Source organism: Labrus bergylta, chromosome 9, assembly GCF_963930695.1.
Source record: "Labrus bergylta chromosome 9, fLabBer1.1, whole genome shotgun sequence".
Classification (NCBI taxonomy): domain Eukaryota; kingdom Metazoa; phylum Chordata; class Actinopteri; order Labriformes; family Labridae; genus Labrus; species Labrus bergylta.
The window spans coordinates 9028755-9046819 of record NC_089203.1 but is presented as its reverse complement, the minus strand read 5'-3'; the positions used below and the strand labels follow the sequence as shown (position 1 = coordinate 9046819).

General features: G+C 40.6%; 1 protein-coding gene across 4 annotated transcripts; it reads left to right on the top strand.

Annotated features, from left to right (window-relative positions):
- The first annotated feature begins 639 nt into the window (after positions 1-639).
- LOC109984291 (long-chain-fatty-acid--CoA ligase 1) lies at positions 640-17764 on the top strand. Of its 4 annotated transcripts, none has more exons than XM_020634385.3 (21): positions 640-734; positions 7841-8219; positions 8818-8932; positions 9620-9684; positions 11507-11608; positions 11913-12012; positions 12742-12917; positions 13089-13121; positions 13235-13286; positions 13415-13488; positions 14242-14319; positions 14469-14603; positions 14823-14957; positions 15068-15163; positions 15426-15498; positions 15735-15823; positions 15911-16027; positions 16183-16326; positions 16504-16608; positions 16884-16955; positions 17071-17764. In XM_020634385.3, exons 2-21 carry the CDS (start codon positions 8025-8027, stop codon positions 17209-17211), a joined length of 2097 nt encoding a protein of 698 aa, XP_020490041.2. In that variant the 5' UTR covers positions 640-734; positions 7841-8024; the 3' UTR covers positions 17212-17764. The 4 variants fall into 4 exon arrangements, with proteins under 4 accessions (XP_020490041.2, XP_020490042.2, XP_029133291.2 ...); XM_020634386.3 differs by having other exon boundaries at positions 704-727; XM_029277458.2 differs by having other exon boundaries at positions 711-730.
- The last annotated feature ends 301 nt before the right edge of the window (positions 17765-18065 follow it).

Genomic DNA, 18065 nt, shown 5'->3' with positions numbered 1-18065 from the left:
GGGGTTCAATCCCCACCTGCAACCACATCTCCGATGTGTCCTTTGGCAAGACACTTAACCCCAAATTACTCCTGCAGCTTCGTCAGCGGAGTGTGAATATGTATGAATGAGATTAGTTACTTCTGATGGACACTTTACAGAGCAACCTCTACCATCAGTGTGTAAAGTGTGAAAGCACTTTGAGTAGTCTGATGACTAGAAAAGCCCTAAACAAGCTCAAGTCCATTTAACCATTTACTTGTCAACCAGCAGATGTCGCTGCAAATCTTTACATTAGAGTAGCGTAATGTTATTATGGATGAGAAGCTTATTCATTGTTTATGATTTGTAATTCCAGCCATGACCGTTAGATAATATATATAGATGATAGATACTTAGAGTAGAAAAGATAAGAATAGTCAGATAATATATAAGAAGGTCATCTAATGTAACAGTATTCAGGATTGCACACAGACCAGGACTCTCCTCATCCTAAAAATGTTTTAGTATGAAAGAAAAGAACAACTACACTTGTATTAAAAATTAACTAACTGAATATTCTTAACTCCTTTACTGTTTTTATGAATACGCTAAAGTGTCGATTATTACGAAGAAAAGCTTTGTTAATTCAAATCAATGCTTTTATTTTGAAACTTGTATCCGGAAGTGGATTTTTTTTTGTGTGTGTGTGTAACAGTATTTAGTGCGCGTGGTCCGAAGTGAGAAGCCGGTGAGCTCTTCTGAACAGGTGGTGTGTGAGTACTTACTTCAAGATGTTCCTAACGCTTTGTTTACTCAAAATGCAGCAAATAACAGTGTTTGGTAGTTTAAAGACCTCACGCTTTATAACAGAACATTCAGCAGTGATACAGTCACACAGCTTGTTTAAAGAGAGCTCACACACTGAACTCCATTCAACTATCTGACAGCTTCATGTTTTCATGGTTCATGACTTGAAGCATAAACGCGTTACTGCACAAAAACCGCAAAATGTTTCTCACGGGTTTGACCTTTGAACTCTGTTAACATTCACCCTTTACAGTAATCACTATGGCAACATTAAATGCCTGCTCACACTCCAGCTGAATTTGAATTCATCAGTGAGAGTTGTTTGAGCACTTTGTAATGAATCTGTAATTAACGCTGCTTTGTAGTGATGTAAGACTGTACTACAGTAAAAATGAATAGACTTAGAAATGAATATTGTTTTCCAAGTCACCTTGCTCCGCTTGAGGGTCGTAAGAGGTCGAAGTCTAACCTGTAGATTAACGAGGACATTTGCATACAGTTTCAATCTCCTGGCTGGTGTCATGTCTGAATCTGCTTCTTGGGAGATTGGTGTCCCGTAGGGGGGGGGGGGGGGGGGGGGGGGGGGGGGGGGGGGCATTATTTAATTGAAAATGACTGTAAAAGTTAATTTTGTGTTGTTGATGTGTGTGTCTGTATGTCTGTGGTGAAATCATTGTGTGCAGCAGAACTGTGGTCGACATGATAATCTATAAAAAACACTGAAGGTGATCTTAAGGCAGGTTGCAGGTTTTGAGGTGAAAGGTGACTTGTACCTGATTGGCTGACTTCCATGAACCCACAGTCCTTTTATTGGTTTCTTGGTATGCATCCCCCCCCCCCCCCCCTCTCACCCCCCCCCCCCCCCCCCCTCTCTTGGACAGCGGTCGTTATCATAGGTCGTTATGCACGCGTGTGCTCTGACATGGTGGGCGGAGCAGACCCCGGATCAACGTGCTTGTGAGGAAGTAGCCCACAACGTCAAGATCTTGCCCTTGCTTTCTACATGAAACACTTCCTGAGCATAATTTATTCAAGTGATCCTGAGTCAAAGAAATGTAACTTCATGTGATTTCATGTTGGAACCATTGTGTATAAGATATAGAAGACAGCCTGGCTTGTCTACATTTTATCACAATAATATACAGTTAATTATACAGTTAATTTACGAAGAACTACATCACAGATCAATATTAAACGGCACAATAATGGGAACTTTAGCATCTTTTAGCATGCCTAAAAAACAGTTGTGCATTCATTATGCAATTCCTCAATTGTGAATAATGTAAGACAAAATGAAAGAAGCTGTTGTTGATTTAAAGAATTATATATCATGCATGGTCAAGATTACTTTAATGATGGCTACATTTTAATACATGTAAACTCAGAGGTAAAGAAACATGTTTGCATATGAAAGGCAATTCAGACTTCAAAAGCTCGTACCACGCACAAAACATGTTTTCATAGATTGTTTTATCCAGTACAGTAACACCAGAGCTCAGAGTGTAATACTGACTAACTGAATCTATTGTCTCTGTTAAAGAAGACGCTTAAATCCAACATGAAACTTTCTTCATTCACTGTTTGAACAAACTTTACTGAAAAGAAAGGACCATTTACATTTGACGGACAATTTAAGCATAAAAAATGAGTTAAATGTATGAACAGTCAGCTTTGTTCAGGCCTCTGTTATTATCAGATAACAGTCTTTTTAAATGGTAATATTATCAACCTATATGTCGGGGGAAAAAATTTATAATAACATTTAGACTTATGGACCTTTTGTGGGACATACTTTGAAATGTGAACACGTTTTAAGCCCACTACTCAAGGATTTCTAAAAACTGTTAAGGCCAAATTTTTGTCCAACTACTTACCTAACTATGGATAGCACGTATAGTTCATCAAATCGAAACTGATGCGTACAGTGTGGGGACCATAACTAATGAGACATATTTATTTCTCTGTACAAGGCTGTAAAAATGTTAATTTATGATGTAAAAACAGATTTTATGAATGGGGTGTTTGTGACTTCCGGTGTTCCTCGAGCCAGCCTCAAGTGGACACTGGACCAACTGCAGGATTTTGCACTTCCGCATTGGCTTTACAGAAAGAGACAACTAAAAGTTAGAAATATGTCCCAAAGAAAGATATATAATAGATCATGCAAAAAAAAAAAAACAGAGCAAAATATATTTGAAGAAATAATACACAAGTGGTTAGTTATCGGTTTAGTTGCTTCACAGATAATTGTCCCGTTAACAGGAATGCATCTCCTCTATTCTGCCGCTTTATCTTTGATCAGCGTTTTATCTTACAGTGTCCAATCATCTCAGCCGACCACACAGGGGTCTTAGGTAATCAGGGGAAAGGTGAAGGGACTGAGATGATGATTGCACTCTGAAAAGTCACATGTTTTTTTTTTTTCCTTGATGAGTAAGATAGATTCTGCAGATGTGTAAGTCAAACAGTGCATGATGAGGAAGCGTAGTTTTGTGATGAGTTAATTCTACTATAACCGCTTCATATTTGACCGTCTGTTGTGACAGTGAAGTCACTTTGGTTTGTCTCTGCTCGTGTTTATGGATAAGTTCATTGATTGTTTGCAGCCAGTCTTTGAGTCTGTTCGAGCGTCTTGCAAAATCAAGCCAATCAGAGCCCTCCCTGAGTCCAGTCTGACCTTTGATTGGTAGATTGACCATAGGTTACATATCACCTTGTATCAGTGTTTGTGAGTGTCTTTTGTGCCAGTAGTGCATCAGTGTATGCATTGTGTTGAAGCAGAGCGTCGTGGGTTGCTGTAGCAGCAGACGTATCAACACACCCTCCCCCCCCCCCAGGGTCACGTTCGTCAGATGAATAGCTGAAAAAGAAAAGCAAGAAGTGTCTCACCTGTCTGCTGCTTGTTACAGGTGAGTGTTGAAGAAATTCAAAAGGATTAGATAAGTTCACTGGCATACAGAATTGGCTCTGCATTGGGTTTACTGGAGGTGGAGCAAACCCGGTAATCTTGTTTCTCTGGCTTTGAGGTTGGCAGTAACTTCTGAAGAATGTTAATAATAAACTCGCAGTTGTACTTTCATGCTCCCTGAGATTGAAGAAGGGTTTTGTTGCAATATCACCCAATCGAAAGGAATATCTCACAGACTGAAGATAGATTATTCTGAGTTCCCCCAGAATGAGATGCTAATAGCCTCACATTGCCTTCAAACCTTTGTCCATACACTGGTGTAGGCTTATTTGTGAAGGTCAAAGATGTCATGAATGTTCATTAATATGGTCATTGGTTCCACGTGACGTAGCGTGTTTTTCATTTGTTGCCTCAGAAAAGTTAATAAGAAACAAAAATTAGATTTTTGGGGGAGAGTCAACCTCTAAAGAACTTAAGGCAGGATATTTACTTTTATAAGAACGTTAAAAAAAACAGATAGCTTCACTTTAAGCTACCCTGGGGAGTTTTTTGCTGGTTTTGAAACAGACTTAAATTAATATCAAAGCCTCTTTATGGCCCACAAGAGCAAACAAGACCATCGGCTGCGAGGTTAATTATTTCTGTTGAGTTGTTTTTAATACCTGAAACGGCTGGTGTCATGAAGTATTGGCAGCATGCTGCGGAAACAGCCGTTTGTTGTTACATTTTCTACAGCAAAGATTCTTAATGGAAGAATGTGCAACATTTTATACATAAATACATCAGAAATCAAGTATCTCCTCTGTAAATGTCTCTCTGAGTCGTGACTGTCTACAATGAGTGAGAAGTGTGAGTCCTGCCAGCTGAAGTGTTGTTGGAGCTGTGTTTCCATCAAGTTTCCATGGAATAAAGCTGTTTTAGTCAAGGACTAGAGAAAAGAAGAATAGCCTACTCACTGCTTATTTTGATGTTGTGTAACTGTCTTTAGATCACGGTCATTCAGTGTCAATATATGTGCAATATGAAGCTATGAGTTAAAGTGTGCTAACATTAGCCTGCTAACACAACATTGCAGGCCACACAGGTAATTGCAGCTCAAGCGAAGAACAATTTTTGTCAGCCACTTGCGCTTAATGCTTAATTATAGGGCCTTCTAATTCATAACTCCGTCATGTGAGTGGAGAGGGGGTTGGAGGTGTGTCGCTGGAGGAGAGCGGAGGCTTCAGAATAGCGGAGGTGTGGCCAAACAGCAGTCTGTTTTGGTTTAATGCTGGTGCTGAAGGGCGACATCTACTGGACATTAAAGGTGCCTAGTCTTCCTTTGATGAATGATACATTTGAATGTTAAAAGATAGGCGGAAACTTAACACAAGTACAGGAGTCAGGCTAGTTCATCAAAGCGTTAATAGCAATGGCTTTGTCCAGAGGGGACGCCAACATCAACACAACCCGAAGGTTCCTCACAGGAGCTTTGAGCCTGCCTCAACGGCCTCTTTGCTTTTTTATGATTGAAAGTTAAGTTGAGATATAATTTTAAAAAAGGTGTCCAACATTGTTTGGTATCAAAACACTCCTTCAGCAACCAATGAGGCTGTGTCTGAAACCACACACTACACACTGCCTACTGCATACTCAAAATATATACTGTATACTAACCCGACCGTTACTATGCTGTTAGTAACAGCTCACGTGATGTACTTCAGTTCCCAGCCAGCATCAAGCCAAAGTTTGATACATGCATGTTATGCAGATGTTGTAAAACCAATGAGTAATCATGTTTTAATAATCGTGATCTCAGTATCAATAATGAACTTTTTCCATAATCAAGCGGCCCTAACCACAAGTCAGCGACCTCTCTTTATGTTGGAATATCATTTCTCACATGAACATTTTAACAAGAGTGTTAATGAGATTCTTAGAGGTCCCTTCATCCTTTTTACTTTGAAATATTTCTAATCAGTGGATAGAATGTTTCCCTTTGACCTGTTTGTTCATGATTGGCTGATTGATTTGACCTTTGACTCATTGTGTCTAACCAGAGGCATCAGCATAGCTGTCCCTGATGTAATTAGTGTTGTTCCACAGTTTGTATTGTTAACATCAAATCTGGGCCTAAGATCTTCTTTGTTATCTTCAGGCTTCAATTGGAGGTGGACTTGTTCCTGTTCTCTCCCCCACTGAGTATTTCTAATCTGTTTACTGTTAAACAGCCTGAGTAGTGTGTGTGTGTGTGTGTGTGTGTGTGTGTGTGTGTGTGTGTGTGTGTGTGTGTGTGTGTGTGTGTGTGTGTGTGTGTGTGTGTGTGTGTTCTTACAACTCCTTAGGTAGACACAGACACCATGGGAACCTGCCATACTAACCCGTACAGAGACAATGATTCAAATATACAGTGTAATTACACCATGAAATGAGTCACAGCCGAACAAGATAGCCTGTTATTATTCTACTGCCATATCAGCAGTGCAAAATGAGGTCATCGTAGTTGACCTTGAGTGAGCGACAGACTCAAGAAATTTAAAAGCCTTATGTCTTACTGAAGTATACTGATACTCTGAAATTCCTAGGTGTACATCATTTTTATGAAGGGCACTTAGAAATGAAAAAAAGCCATTAACTATATCAATCATTAATTATACATTGTGTCACCCAGGGGGTCTATTGCATTGCACCAACAGATAACAGGTTGTTGTGGCTATCTGCACCTGCAAACACATGTGAAGTGCTCAATGTAAAGCAGCCTAGATTCTCTCTTTACATCACGGTGGGAGAATGCATTTATTTTTGTTTTATTCAGTTGTGCTTTTTTTCTTTATCAGAGAGGCAGAGAGACAGAGGCAGGACATGTTGGGAGGAGAGAGTGTGTGGGGGAGGGGGGTGACATGCAGCAAACGTTTGAGGTTGGATTTGAACCCACGGCTGCTGGGATGAGAACTATAGCAAACATACATGAGACACGCAACATATCCACTAGGCTATCGGGCGCCCGAGGTGACAGAATTTAATGACATGAAACTACAACCTCTAATTTTGGTTTAATAAAAAAAACAATTGCTCGTATTGTGCATGAAAAAATTACTTACTTAGAATAAAGATCATTGAAGCCGTTTTTTGTTTTGTAAACAAGCATCTCATAATGAGAGGTTGGGTCCTACCTCCTCTCAAGTTTTCTACTGTTTAGTTTTTTTTAATTCTACATATTTCAGCATTTCATTTTCTTTTGCTCATCATTTTACAAGTGGTAAAACTCATTCTTCAACGCAATAGAGCCTTATTAGAGGAGATGAGTGTGTTTTTATTTTTACTCATGCATTTTCTTTTGATGACTTAAACTCGTGGAACGCCTTTCAGCACCCTAGAGATCGAGTTCTTCCTTCTCTTGCAGAGTTAAGGATGGCGAGCCAATTTGTGTTTTAAGTGATCTCAGTTGCTTTTTGAAGTGTTTGTTCTTGTTGTTTAGCTTGTTTTAAATGAGCTCGTAACCTCAAAGTTATTTGAAATGAGGGAAACCTTTCATGTCCTTTTGAGAATAAATTGATAACTGTCTCTATCTAATGTATATGTATTAGATAACAGCAGGGGATCCATGTATTTAGAAAGTGTGTCTCAGGAGAAAATTAATTGTCATCAGAGTGTGTACAGATATACGAGGTTTACATTTGTTCTTCTGAGTGAAATCTATTGATAGGCGTAATAGGGCTTGCAGCTAAATCTGTCACAAACACAGGCATTTCATCATAACATAGCTGACAGATGTATCTAGTCGAGTCTAATGGATCCCCTTGTATAGCATAAAGCATCACCTGCAGATTAAAAAAAGCTTTAGCCTAAGCTGCTTTCTGTGTTCAGTGCAAATGATCAAATAAAGCATTTGGCTGCTAAAATAAACTAACGTAAATCTAGTGAAATCTCAATTCCTTGGGAGTTGGGACGCTGTTCAAAATGTCAATAAAAACAGAGTAGAGGTCATATATATTCAAATATATCTGTAGTTATGAACAGAGTGGAAAGTAGCTACAATGTGGTAGACATAAATAAAAATTGTAGTTCAGTAAATTCTAAATAAACAGTTACAGGGCAGTGTTTGATTGAATATAAACATTTATATTGCAGTGGCTGAATACTTAAAAATGATTTAAATAAATGACATGTGTTATCTCTCTTTAGGTCCCCTCCTGGCCAGCCTCCGTCCACACACTCCATCCTTTAACACACGCTAACACTGCTGCCACCATTGTCAGAAACACCCTACCGGCACCATTCCAGCACAAAGTTACCACTCCATCCTCACGAGCGAACCAGTGTGCTCTCCACAAACACACACTCGCCCTTTGACCTCATCAGGAGCAATATGCTGAGCCAGGAGTTCCTGCAGAGGCTGAGGTTGCCAGACCTGGAGGATGTCAGCCAGTACATCAGCAGTGTCTCCGCCCCCATGTTAGTCAGCATGGGGGCAGTGGCAGCTGCAACAACCTACTACCTGGCCACACGACCCAAGCCCCTCCCACCAATCTGTGACCTTAACATGCAGTCAGTCGAGATTCCAGTAAGTTCCAGAGCAAAGTCTGTCTGTCAGCTTGTTTTATAACACAAAAGTGATGCCCTCATATAATGTCATAGTGGTCTTTAAATGATTATTAAGTAAACAGGATTAAAACAGGAGAGTTCTGTTGATTCAGACAGGGTCCAGTTTGTAATCATTTATTTTACATTCATTTGATCAGGCAGTCCCTTTGAGATTAAACATCTCTTATACAGGAGAGACCTGGCCAAGATAGCGGCCGTATGAAATGATGGAACACAATGAAAACTGACTTGAAGAACACAACATGATCATATATGACTCTAATTAAAAAGCTGTGTGGCCTCCAGTCAAGGAAAACTTTCATGTGTTCATTTATAGCTTGATTTAGAGAACAGCAGAAACTACACATGTGGAATAAATTGCAACGTCCAGGTGATGCATATCTATCTGAGTTTTAAGTTGAATTCATGTTTGATTTCTTGTTTTTTATCAAGTCCCTGAACCAAACAAACTGTAACTGTGTGTTAATAAGGTACTAGAGATGCTGAAAATGTTGCCGGTATTACTTTTGGATCAGTGGTAACTCACATATTCTACGTTTTTTTTGTCTTTGTATCAGGATGGAGAGTTTGCACGCCGGTCGGTTCTGATGAATGGAGACTCTCTCTTGACACATTACCACGATGATGCCAGAACCATGTATGAGTTTTTCCTCAGAGGGGCCCGAGTATCAAGTAAGTTACTAATGCTTTCGACCAAATACATTACGCTTTACTAGCTGTCATTGAGCTTCATGCTTTTTGCTTTGAAGCTCTTTGCATTTATTCCAATACAAATGTAAGTGTGGGGCTAAACAATGGAAATCATCATTTTGTTTTGAAGTCGTGAGAATATTCTGCATCTTTGTCATTAGTGTTTAAAGGGAGAATAAAAGAGACGAGCAGACCAATGTCTTCTGAGCCTGTTTTTTTTTTCCTAACAATATCACTTTTTGGGGTCATTTTTGCCTTTATTGGACATGAAAGCTGAAGAGGGACAGGAAATTTTGGGGGGAGAGAGAGTTGGGGTGACATGCAGTAAAGGGCCGAGGTCAGATTTGAACCTACGGTCGCTGTGACGAGGACATTAGCTTCTGTACATGGGGCGCACGGCAGAGCCACTAGGCTACTGGCGTCCCTATTTCCTAACAGTATAAACATTAGACTTTTGTCAGTTTGCACTTGTTACATCAGATCATCTTTCCAGCCAACATACACAATGTAGTTTTACACATTTGTGCCAAAAAAAGCATAGGTAGGTTTGGTATGTTTATGTTATAAGGGAGTGTGTTGTGATATCACTCTGTGTACTTTAAAGTGTTTGTGATAAATGTATTTCCTTCGTCTTCATCTGGCCTCATTTTGCTTCCTCTTTGTCCTAAGATAACGGCCCCTGTTTGGGCTCCAGGAAACCAAAGAAGCCCTATGAGTGGATGTCCTACAGCCAGGTAAGACTCTACATTAGAGAATTGCTTCATGATGCCTCAGAAGAAGGTTAATATGTGTTTTCGGACCAAACAGTTCTGGGGACTTTTTGAAGAGGAACTATCCACTAGGGAGTTCCCTGGGAACTACACACCATGGACACTTTTTCTATCTGCATTCGCACGGCCATGGTCACTTCTCTGAAGCAGGAGCTAAAAAGGTTCCTCTAAACGGGGTTCTAGAAACTAAAATAGTTCATAGTTCCTTATGCTGCACAAATGAAGCCACATTAAACATGCATAAAGAGCATAAAGCCTAAATGAAGAGCCACATTTAGACTGGGGGAAAATCTTATTCACTGTGCAGTTTTTACACTTCTTGCAGGAACAGGTAACTTTCAGGAAAAAATCAGTTGATGTGCAAAAACAACTTTTTGAGAATGTTTATAAATTACAATTAGATTTTGTGATATGTGAATACTCTTAAACATGTTGAGGAGTCTGGTTTTGGGTCTCGTTAGTCACATGTACAGCATGTTACAAAGAAGAGTTTACTCTCTTGAGGGACGATGGTGACACTGGCGGGCAAGTAGTGTAATTTCCCACCAGGTAACAATGTCTGCTACAGGAAGCCTAACATGATTCTGCTTCCAGGGCTAATCAGCAAACACAATCTATCTCATTTATACAACACATTTATAGCTGACAGTTAGCCCCTTAACTGTCCAGGAGAAAACAAGCCAAAGTCCAAAGCAGTTTCCTCTTTGTTTCTGAAATGTTGTCGACTCCTTTCTTTTGGCTCATCGTCATTTATTTTAAGTTCATTTTCCTCCTTGTGCAGGTTTGTTTGAAGTGTAGGCAGTATAGGCCAATGCTGGAAGAGTGTTTATTTCTGCAGGATTTTTCTTCCACTTTAATCACCTGAAGAGTCATATATACTGTATATATGATATTAATGCATATTGCATGTGCATCAGTATTTGCAGAACACGGCTAACGGGACTACCCACTCTCTGAAACAACCAAACAACAACAACCTTATGTTTCTGTCACAGTCTTTTCTAGATCCTGAAATCAAAACGTAGATGAGAGACTGAATTCGACTTTTCTCTTAGACCAGTTGAAGTCCAATAACCTGACATGGTGCACACATCATGTTAACATAAACAAATATGCCCAGCCCAAAACAGGCTTAAAAGACACCATTATTAATACACAGAGACTAAAGACCAAAAGTCGACACTTAATGATAATAATACCAACAAAACAAACCATCCTGACGTGTCTTCCAGGCTTTAGAGACAAACATGGCCGACTTATAAACACTGGGTGGTTTGGACTTTCTCGTTCCATGCCCTATTGTTTACGGTGAGAAGGCAGACTCATAGGGCAGAACAAACACCTAGCTGTGGGAGTGTCACCCACCTGGGGGAGGGGTTACTGCCCTTTGTGATGTCATGAAGGGAAAATCTCCAAAGGGCCTGTTGGAGCACACATTTTCTGAAAAGTGGAGCGGATGGGCTTTTCTCATAATTGGGGGGTTTATAGACAGACTAGGGACACATATTAGTGTTCGAAAAACATGGTGAAGTGTATTTTTTATAATATGTGACCTTTAAATCATTTAATGCCATTTAAGTGTTAACATATTGTTATTGTGATTGTTTGGTATTTGTGCAGTGTATAAATCAAAGAAATCGTTATATTCCTCATTTGTTGTGTGTGTGTGTGTGTGTGTGTGTGTGTGTGTGTGTGTGTGTGTGTGTGTGTGTGTGTGTGTGTGTGTGTGTGTGTGTGTGTGTGTGTGTGTGTGTGTGTGTGTGTGTGTGTGTGTGTGTGTGTGTAGGTAAGGGAGCGAACAGAGAATCTGGGTTCAGCATTTCTTCACAAAGGACACTCCAAGACCACCGACTCCAATGTTGGCATCTTCTCTCAGAACAGACCTGAGGTACAAACTTGTCCGCTATCTGTGGACATCACAGAACATTCAATAAGTCACATTCAAGCCATTTAAAAACATTTAACCCATAACTCAGTCGGTTAACTGTAGTCTAAAAAGTTAGCAATTATAGAGTGTAAAAGTAAGACTTTAAATACTTTACCCCCACAATATTTGTTTTTCTTTGGTTACTTAATTGAATAGCTGTTTGTATGTAGAAACTCAGGTAGATATATTGATATATATATGACCTAAGTACTGACATTAACAAGATTCTCCTTGAATGATTGAATGTCTGTGTGTTTCTGTGTAGTGGACCATCAGCGAGCTGGCTTGTTACACCTATTCTCTGGTGTCGGTCCCTCTGTATGACACACTGGGGACAGAAGCCATCACCTACATTATAGACAAAGGTAAATAAAGTGCAGCATTAGTACACAATTTACTAACAGTTTGTTTGGTTGGTTGTTGTTTGTTTTGGCTCAAGATCTGTAGGTGACCTGATTCGTCTACATTGTCATGACCCGACTCTTAGGGCCTGGCAATAACAAGGGAAACATACAGGTTGACTGAACAGTATAAAAGTTCATGACAATAAATACCAAAAGTCATAATCATTTACACAGAGAGTGAGCTGTGAGTGTGTGTGCGCCAAGTGGTACATAAGCAAACTACAACAAAACATGGTGCAACGAGGAGCTGGGGATGATGCGAGGCTAAGAGAAAATATGTTTTTGCTAATGTTAGGATACTTTCTATAAATTCTCGTGTTGCACATCAACTTTTTGCTCAAATAAAGCCTATAACAGAGACGTTACACACATCTTCTTCATTGCATCCACGCTGTTTTTTTGCTGTTGTTACAACATTCCGACTTTCCAAACTGAAATCACATGAACACACTGAAGTCGGAAGAACGACTTCCCAACTCTGAAACTGGGACCATACGAGGAGCACATGAATGCAGCATTAGGTAGCCTACACCTGGGAGACTGGCCAGGAAGTCCCAGGTGTGGCGAAACACCGCCCACCAGCGAACCTGCAGGGAAACAAAACACACACAGAGAGAGAAGGGCACGACAACACCACACCCTGCTAGCAGGAGGGGGGTAACAACATGTGTTTGTATGTTTTTCCCGCAGCTTCCATCTCCACTGTTGTGTGTGACGTGGTGGATAAAGTGAACCTGGTACTGGACTGTGTGAAGGACAGGGAACACTCTGTGAAAACCATTGTAGTGATGGAGACGCCCAGTGCGGACCTGGTCAGCAGGGGGCAGCAGTCTGGGATCCACATCCTCAGCATGCAGGAGATGGAGGTCAGTACACCACTGTTCATCTCAGTCTTCCTTCTAGAATCATAATCACTTTATTTATCGAGCACTTTTAGAAAATCTTAGTGTTATTTTTAAGTATACTTTATTTGCTTTTTCACTTTATTTATTTCTTACTTTATTTCACCAAGACAATATGATTTTTTTGTTGCACAGGCTATCGGGAAGGAAAACCATCGCCAACCAGTGGTGAGTTAACACTGGCCTGTCAAATAACCTCTTAGCAGCCCATGCTTAAAATGACAATGGTGCTGTGTTGATGTTTGGCTTTGTTTTAATCATTGTTATTGTCATACCGTCAGCCTCCAAGACCAGAGGACATGGCTGTCATCTGCTTTACCAGCGGAACAACAGGTGACACACACACACACACACACTTCCAGAATTGCAGCCACAACATAATTTCTACAATATATTAACAAAGTGCTGTTGAATTCTAATCTAAAGTTTTTTATTTTTTTTTATTTTTTATTTACCTTCAGGAAACCCAAAGGGGGCGATGTTGACTCATGGGAATATAGTGTCCAACTGCTCGGCCTTCATGAAAGTGACAGAGGTGAGGCACTGATGGTGGGAAAGTAGTTCTGCCTCCTCCCTCACTTGTGTTTATAGATCAGACGGTGACGGATAACCAAGATAGCGACAACTAAAACTCACAAGCAAATGGTCGAGTGTGGTTATAAAAGATCGGTGGGGTGAAGTGGAGACCCCGCATCACATTTTATTAGAAAAAATACACAGTTTAAGCGTTAACAAGAAGAGGTAAAAGAGCAATTTATATGTAGCACCTGACACTTTACCAGAAGTAGCTAAACAAAGGGACCGGATAAAAACATGACACATCATATTCAGTGTCACAGGGACATAAATATCATGCCTTGAAGCAGCAGTCTGAATACAGCTATAGTGTCTTCAACAGAATTAGAAAGAAGTGGAGCAAAATAGAAACCTGAATAGTGAAACCCTAAATGAGGGTACACATAATGTTGGAAGGATGTAACAATGAAAGATAAAGCTTAATCTGTATTTGTTTTAAAGTTAAAGGGCTGCTATAAACTCTAATATGACCTCTTTGCCTCCAGTCTTGTGCTCAGACCACCACAGATGATGTCATGCTGTCCTTTCTGCCTCTGGCCCACATGTTTGAGAGGGTGGTGGAGGTACAAACATTGAAACTAAAAGCTCTCCCTTGTTTCTGTGTTTGTCTGTGTTGTGTCCACTTTCCCATGTGTCTGTATACCTGTGTGTTTGTATACCTGTGTGTCCGTTTGTCTGTGTGCTTGTATGCCTGTGTATGTGTGTATTATAGGTTCGCTGTCCATTGCATCCCAGTGATGTCCATATTTCCTTCCTGCCCTTGGCTCATATGTTTGAGAGAGTAGTACAGGTATTGTGTCTTCCACTAGTGCCCTCAGTGCCCCTTTGTAGAAGACAGAGCAATATTCTGAAAATAGCCTCTGTGTTAATGTCTTTGATTGCATACTGATGTTGACCTGTTAGTTGTCCTCGTCTGTTTCTTTCTCTTGATGCTGTCAGGGAGTCATGATAGTGCAAGGAGCCAGTATTGGCTTTTTCCAGGGCGATATCCGTTTGCTGTCAGATGACCTGAACACACTGAAACCTACCGTGTTCCCTGTGGTTCCCCGACTCCTCAACAGGATGTATGATAAGGTAGGTGGGCAGTGTGCATCTGAATGTCTTCTGCATTAACATATTTTAAAAGTGTCACTGCTTGCATGCAATGTCATGAGGAAATATTCAATGAGCCAAAAAAAAAAAAGATACTGCAATGCCATTTTTTCCCATATTATGCGGCCCTGATAAAAATTAGAGATAACAGCGACACTCGTCCTAATAATCATGGTGGGCCTTCGTGTGTGTCTTCTGCAGATCTTTGGGCAGGCCAACACCACCCTGAAGCGTTGGCTGCTGGAATTTGCTTACAGAAGGAAGGCGGCAGAGATAATGAAAGGTATCGTGAGGAGAGACAGTATCTGGGATCAACTCATATTCAGAAAAGTCCAGGTACGCAGAGCATCTACTCTTTATAAGCCATGTGTTTAATCATCGTTCTTGCATTCTGTTCTATGCATTGGAGTTGAATGAGTTAACTGTGAGTGTGCTGCCCTCTACAGGCCAGTCTCGGAGGCCGTGTGCGTCTCATGTTAACAGGAGCTGCTCCCATCTCTCCTGCTGTCCTCACCTTCCTCAGGGCTGCCGTTGGCTGTCAGGTAACTCCTACACTCAACTTTAATTAAGAATAATGTTTCACACGTTATCCAGTCCTTTTTATGACCTGTTTTGAGTTCTGCATGAAATTACTTTAAATTCTAGTGTTGTTATTGTGTAGAAATGTTGCTGTCAAATCTGCAATCATGACGTTTCTGTATCTCGGCTGCTCTGTTTCACGGTCGGTCTTAAGTTGCATAACCCCCTGGTGTCATGATCGCGCTGACAATAATTACGATAATCATTGTTTTGTTTTATTCTCAGTTCTATGAAGGCTATGGACAAACAGAGTGTACTGCTGGATGTACCATCACCCTGCCCGGAGACAGTACTGCAGGTAAGAAATAACAACAATGATACTCAACACTTCTCAATGACACCAAGATAATGGGATCACACTACACCAGTGTTTGTGTCACTGCCCAGGCTATATACAGTATGAACCTGTCTATATACAAGAACAACAACGCTAACCTTCACTGCATTCAACTTCCTTCTTGCTTTTCTGAATCACTTGAGGCATGTTGCACTCCCGTAGCTTTACAACAATTGAACATGACTTCTTACCGACAGGTCACGTTGGCGCTCCTCTGCCCTGTAACTCCATTAAACTGGTGGATGTGGCTGAGATGAACTACCTGGCATCGAACGGGGAAGGAGAGGTGAATAACACACACAACCCGATATGATTACAGATACTCTTTTCTCAAGGTAAATCACTCATAAATATGCGTGTGTTTTGTTTCCAGGTGTGTGTGAAGGGTCCTAACGTGTTCAAGGGCTATCTTAAGGACCCCGAGAAGACGGAGGAGACCATCGATGAAGATGGTTGGCTTCACACCGGAGATATTGGAAAATGGCTTCCTGTAGGTTAACTTAACAATGTTTGTGTGCATCCTCACTTTGCTCATTTTTTAACTTACATTTGACACTTTTAATGCATGTCTGTATTCATGTAAACCTGTTAATGCTTGGTAAGTACTCAGTTAAAAAGCCATCTTGTGTTTTTGTGTGAGAACAGAACGGCACACTGAAGATCGTGGACAGGAAGAAGCACATCTTCAAGCTTGCACAGGGGGAGTACATCGCTCCTGAAAAGGTCGAGAACATCTACACGAGGAGTGATGCAGTGGCACAGGTCTTTGTGCATGGTGACAGTCTGCAGGTGGGTGGAGGAACTCGTGTAGACTTGTTTTCTGTATGAGAACCATTTACAAAAACAGCAGGAACACCTAGTTACTTTTGGCTTCTTCTGACAAAGTCTCCATAACACAGTTGTTAAATAAGTTTAAATATCACTATTGTACTAACAGTGTCTTGTATGTGCTGTTTTTGTCTCCAGGCTTGCCTGGTAGCAGTGGTGGTTCCTGACCCTGACTTCCTCTCTGGCTGGACCAAGAGGACCCTAAAACTGGAGGGCAGCTACCAGGAACTTTGTGACAGAGCGGTAATACTTCTCTTTTGTTTCTCAGTTAACTCATATGAGTAAGCTCTGCTGTAGCTAAGGATTTTAAGAAAAGGTTATGTGGTAGATGGACAACTTTAATAAATTAAACAATTGAATATCTTTATTAAAACTTATATTTTTTGTATGTCAGTCAACTTCACAAATTTGTCTAACTAACCACTTAAGGGGCGTCTGAATTGACTGTTGAATTTTCCCATTGTTAATTATAAAACGCTGTGTCATCATTTTACTATCTCTGTTTTGTTTTGCTACAGGAAGTCAAGACGGCGATCTTGGAGGACTTGGTGCGACTCGGAAAGGAAGGAGGCCTCAAGTCCTTTGAGCAGGTATAACACGTACCGATAACTCAGCTAAGATTTGAACTCCCTTTCCACCACTAGGTAGCTCTTTAGTCTTCTTATAAGATGCTGTATTAACATCCTCTTATCATGTCTCCTATAGGTGAAGGCCATCTGCATCCACAACGAGCAGTTCTCAATCGAGAACGGCCTGCTCACTCCAACACTGAAGGCAAAGAGGAACGAACTGCGACAATACTTCAGATCCCAGATCGATGAGCTGTACGCAGGGATCAAAATGTAGAACGAGAGGAGAGCGACCAGAGAAGAAAGGAGAGCATGCACATGAGATCTACCTGAGATTGAGGGAAAGGGAAGATAAAGACAGAGAGGTTGAAGCTAAAGCACAAGAAGGGAAAAAGTGAAGTCCTTGAGGACCCAAAGGATTATCAGGAACAGTAACACAAGAATGGACAGGAATGGGGGATGATGTAGCTTTTAATGAAGTTCTGAAGTTGATTTTTGAGCATTTAGAACAAAACCAATGGACCATCAGATCTGTGGCATCTGAGTCCAGGCTAAATGTTATGCCTTAAAGAGGTGTGTCTATTGATGAATAAGTTTTCTCTTTGCTGCCTAAAGTACAAATTCTGTTATAAAGAGTTAATTCTAATCATTTGGAAATAATGTCTCCAAGAAGGGCTTTCAAAAGGGAATGTCAAAGTGCAGTTTGTAGCATCATATTTCTCAGGACTTCTGTGTCAGGTATCTCTTAAAGGCCACCTACACACACACACACACACACACACACACACACACACACACACACACACACACACACACACACACACACACACCTTTTAACCTAACAGGTGATGAGAGAAGAGTGGACCACCAATAGAGCTTCACTGAGGGATCAATTTGGATTAGCAGCCATATTGATGAACTGATCCAAACTCTAACATTTCAGTGTCTGTGATGAGATTTTATTATCATATTTCATGATTTTATTTCACTGTGTTTTATGAATTTGTTCTTAGGAAGTAGAAAAATCAACAATTGTAATCAGGAGTGTTGCTGAATCCTTAAATCATTCAATGAATAAGCTTTGATTTATTCAGGACTCTGGGAACAAGCAAAATGAGCCATAGTGGGGAC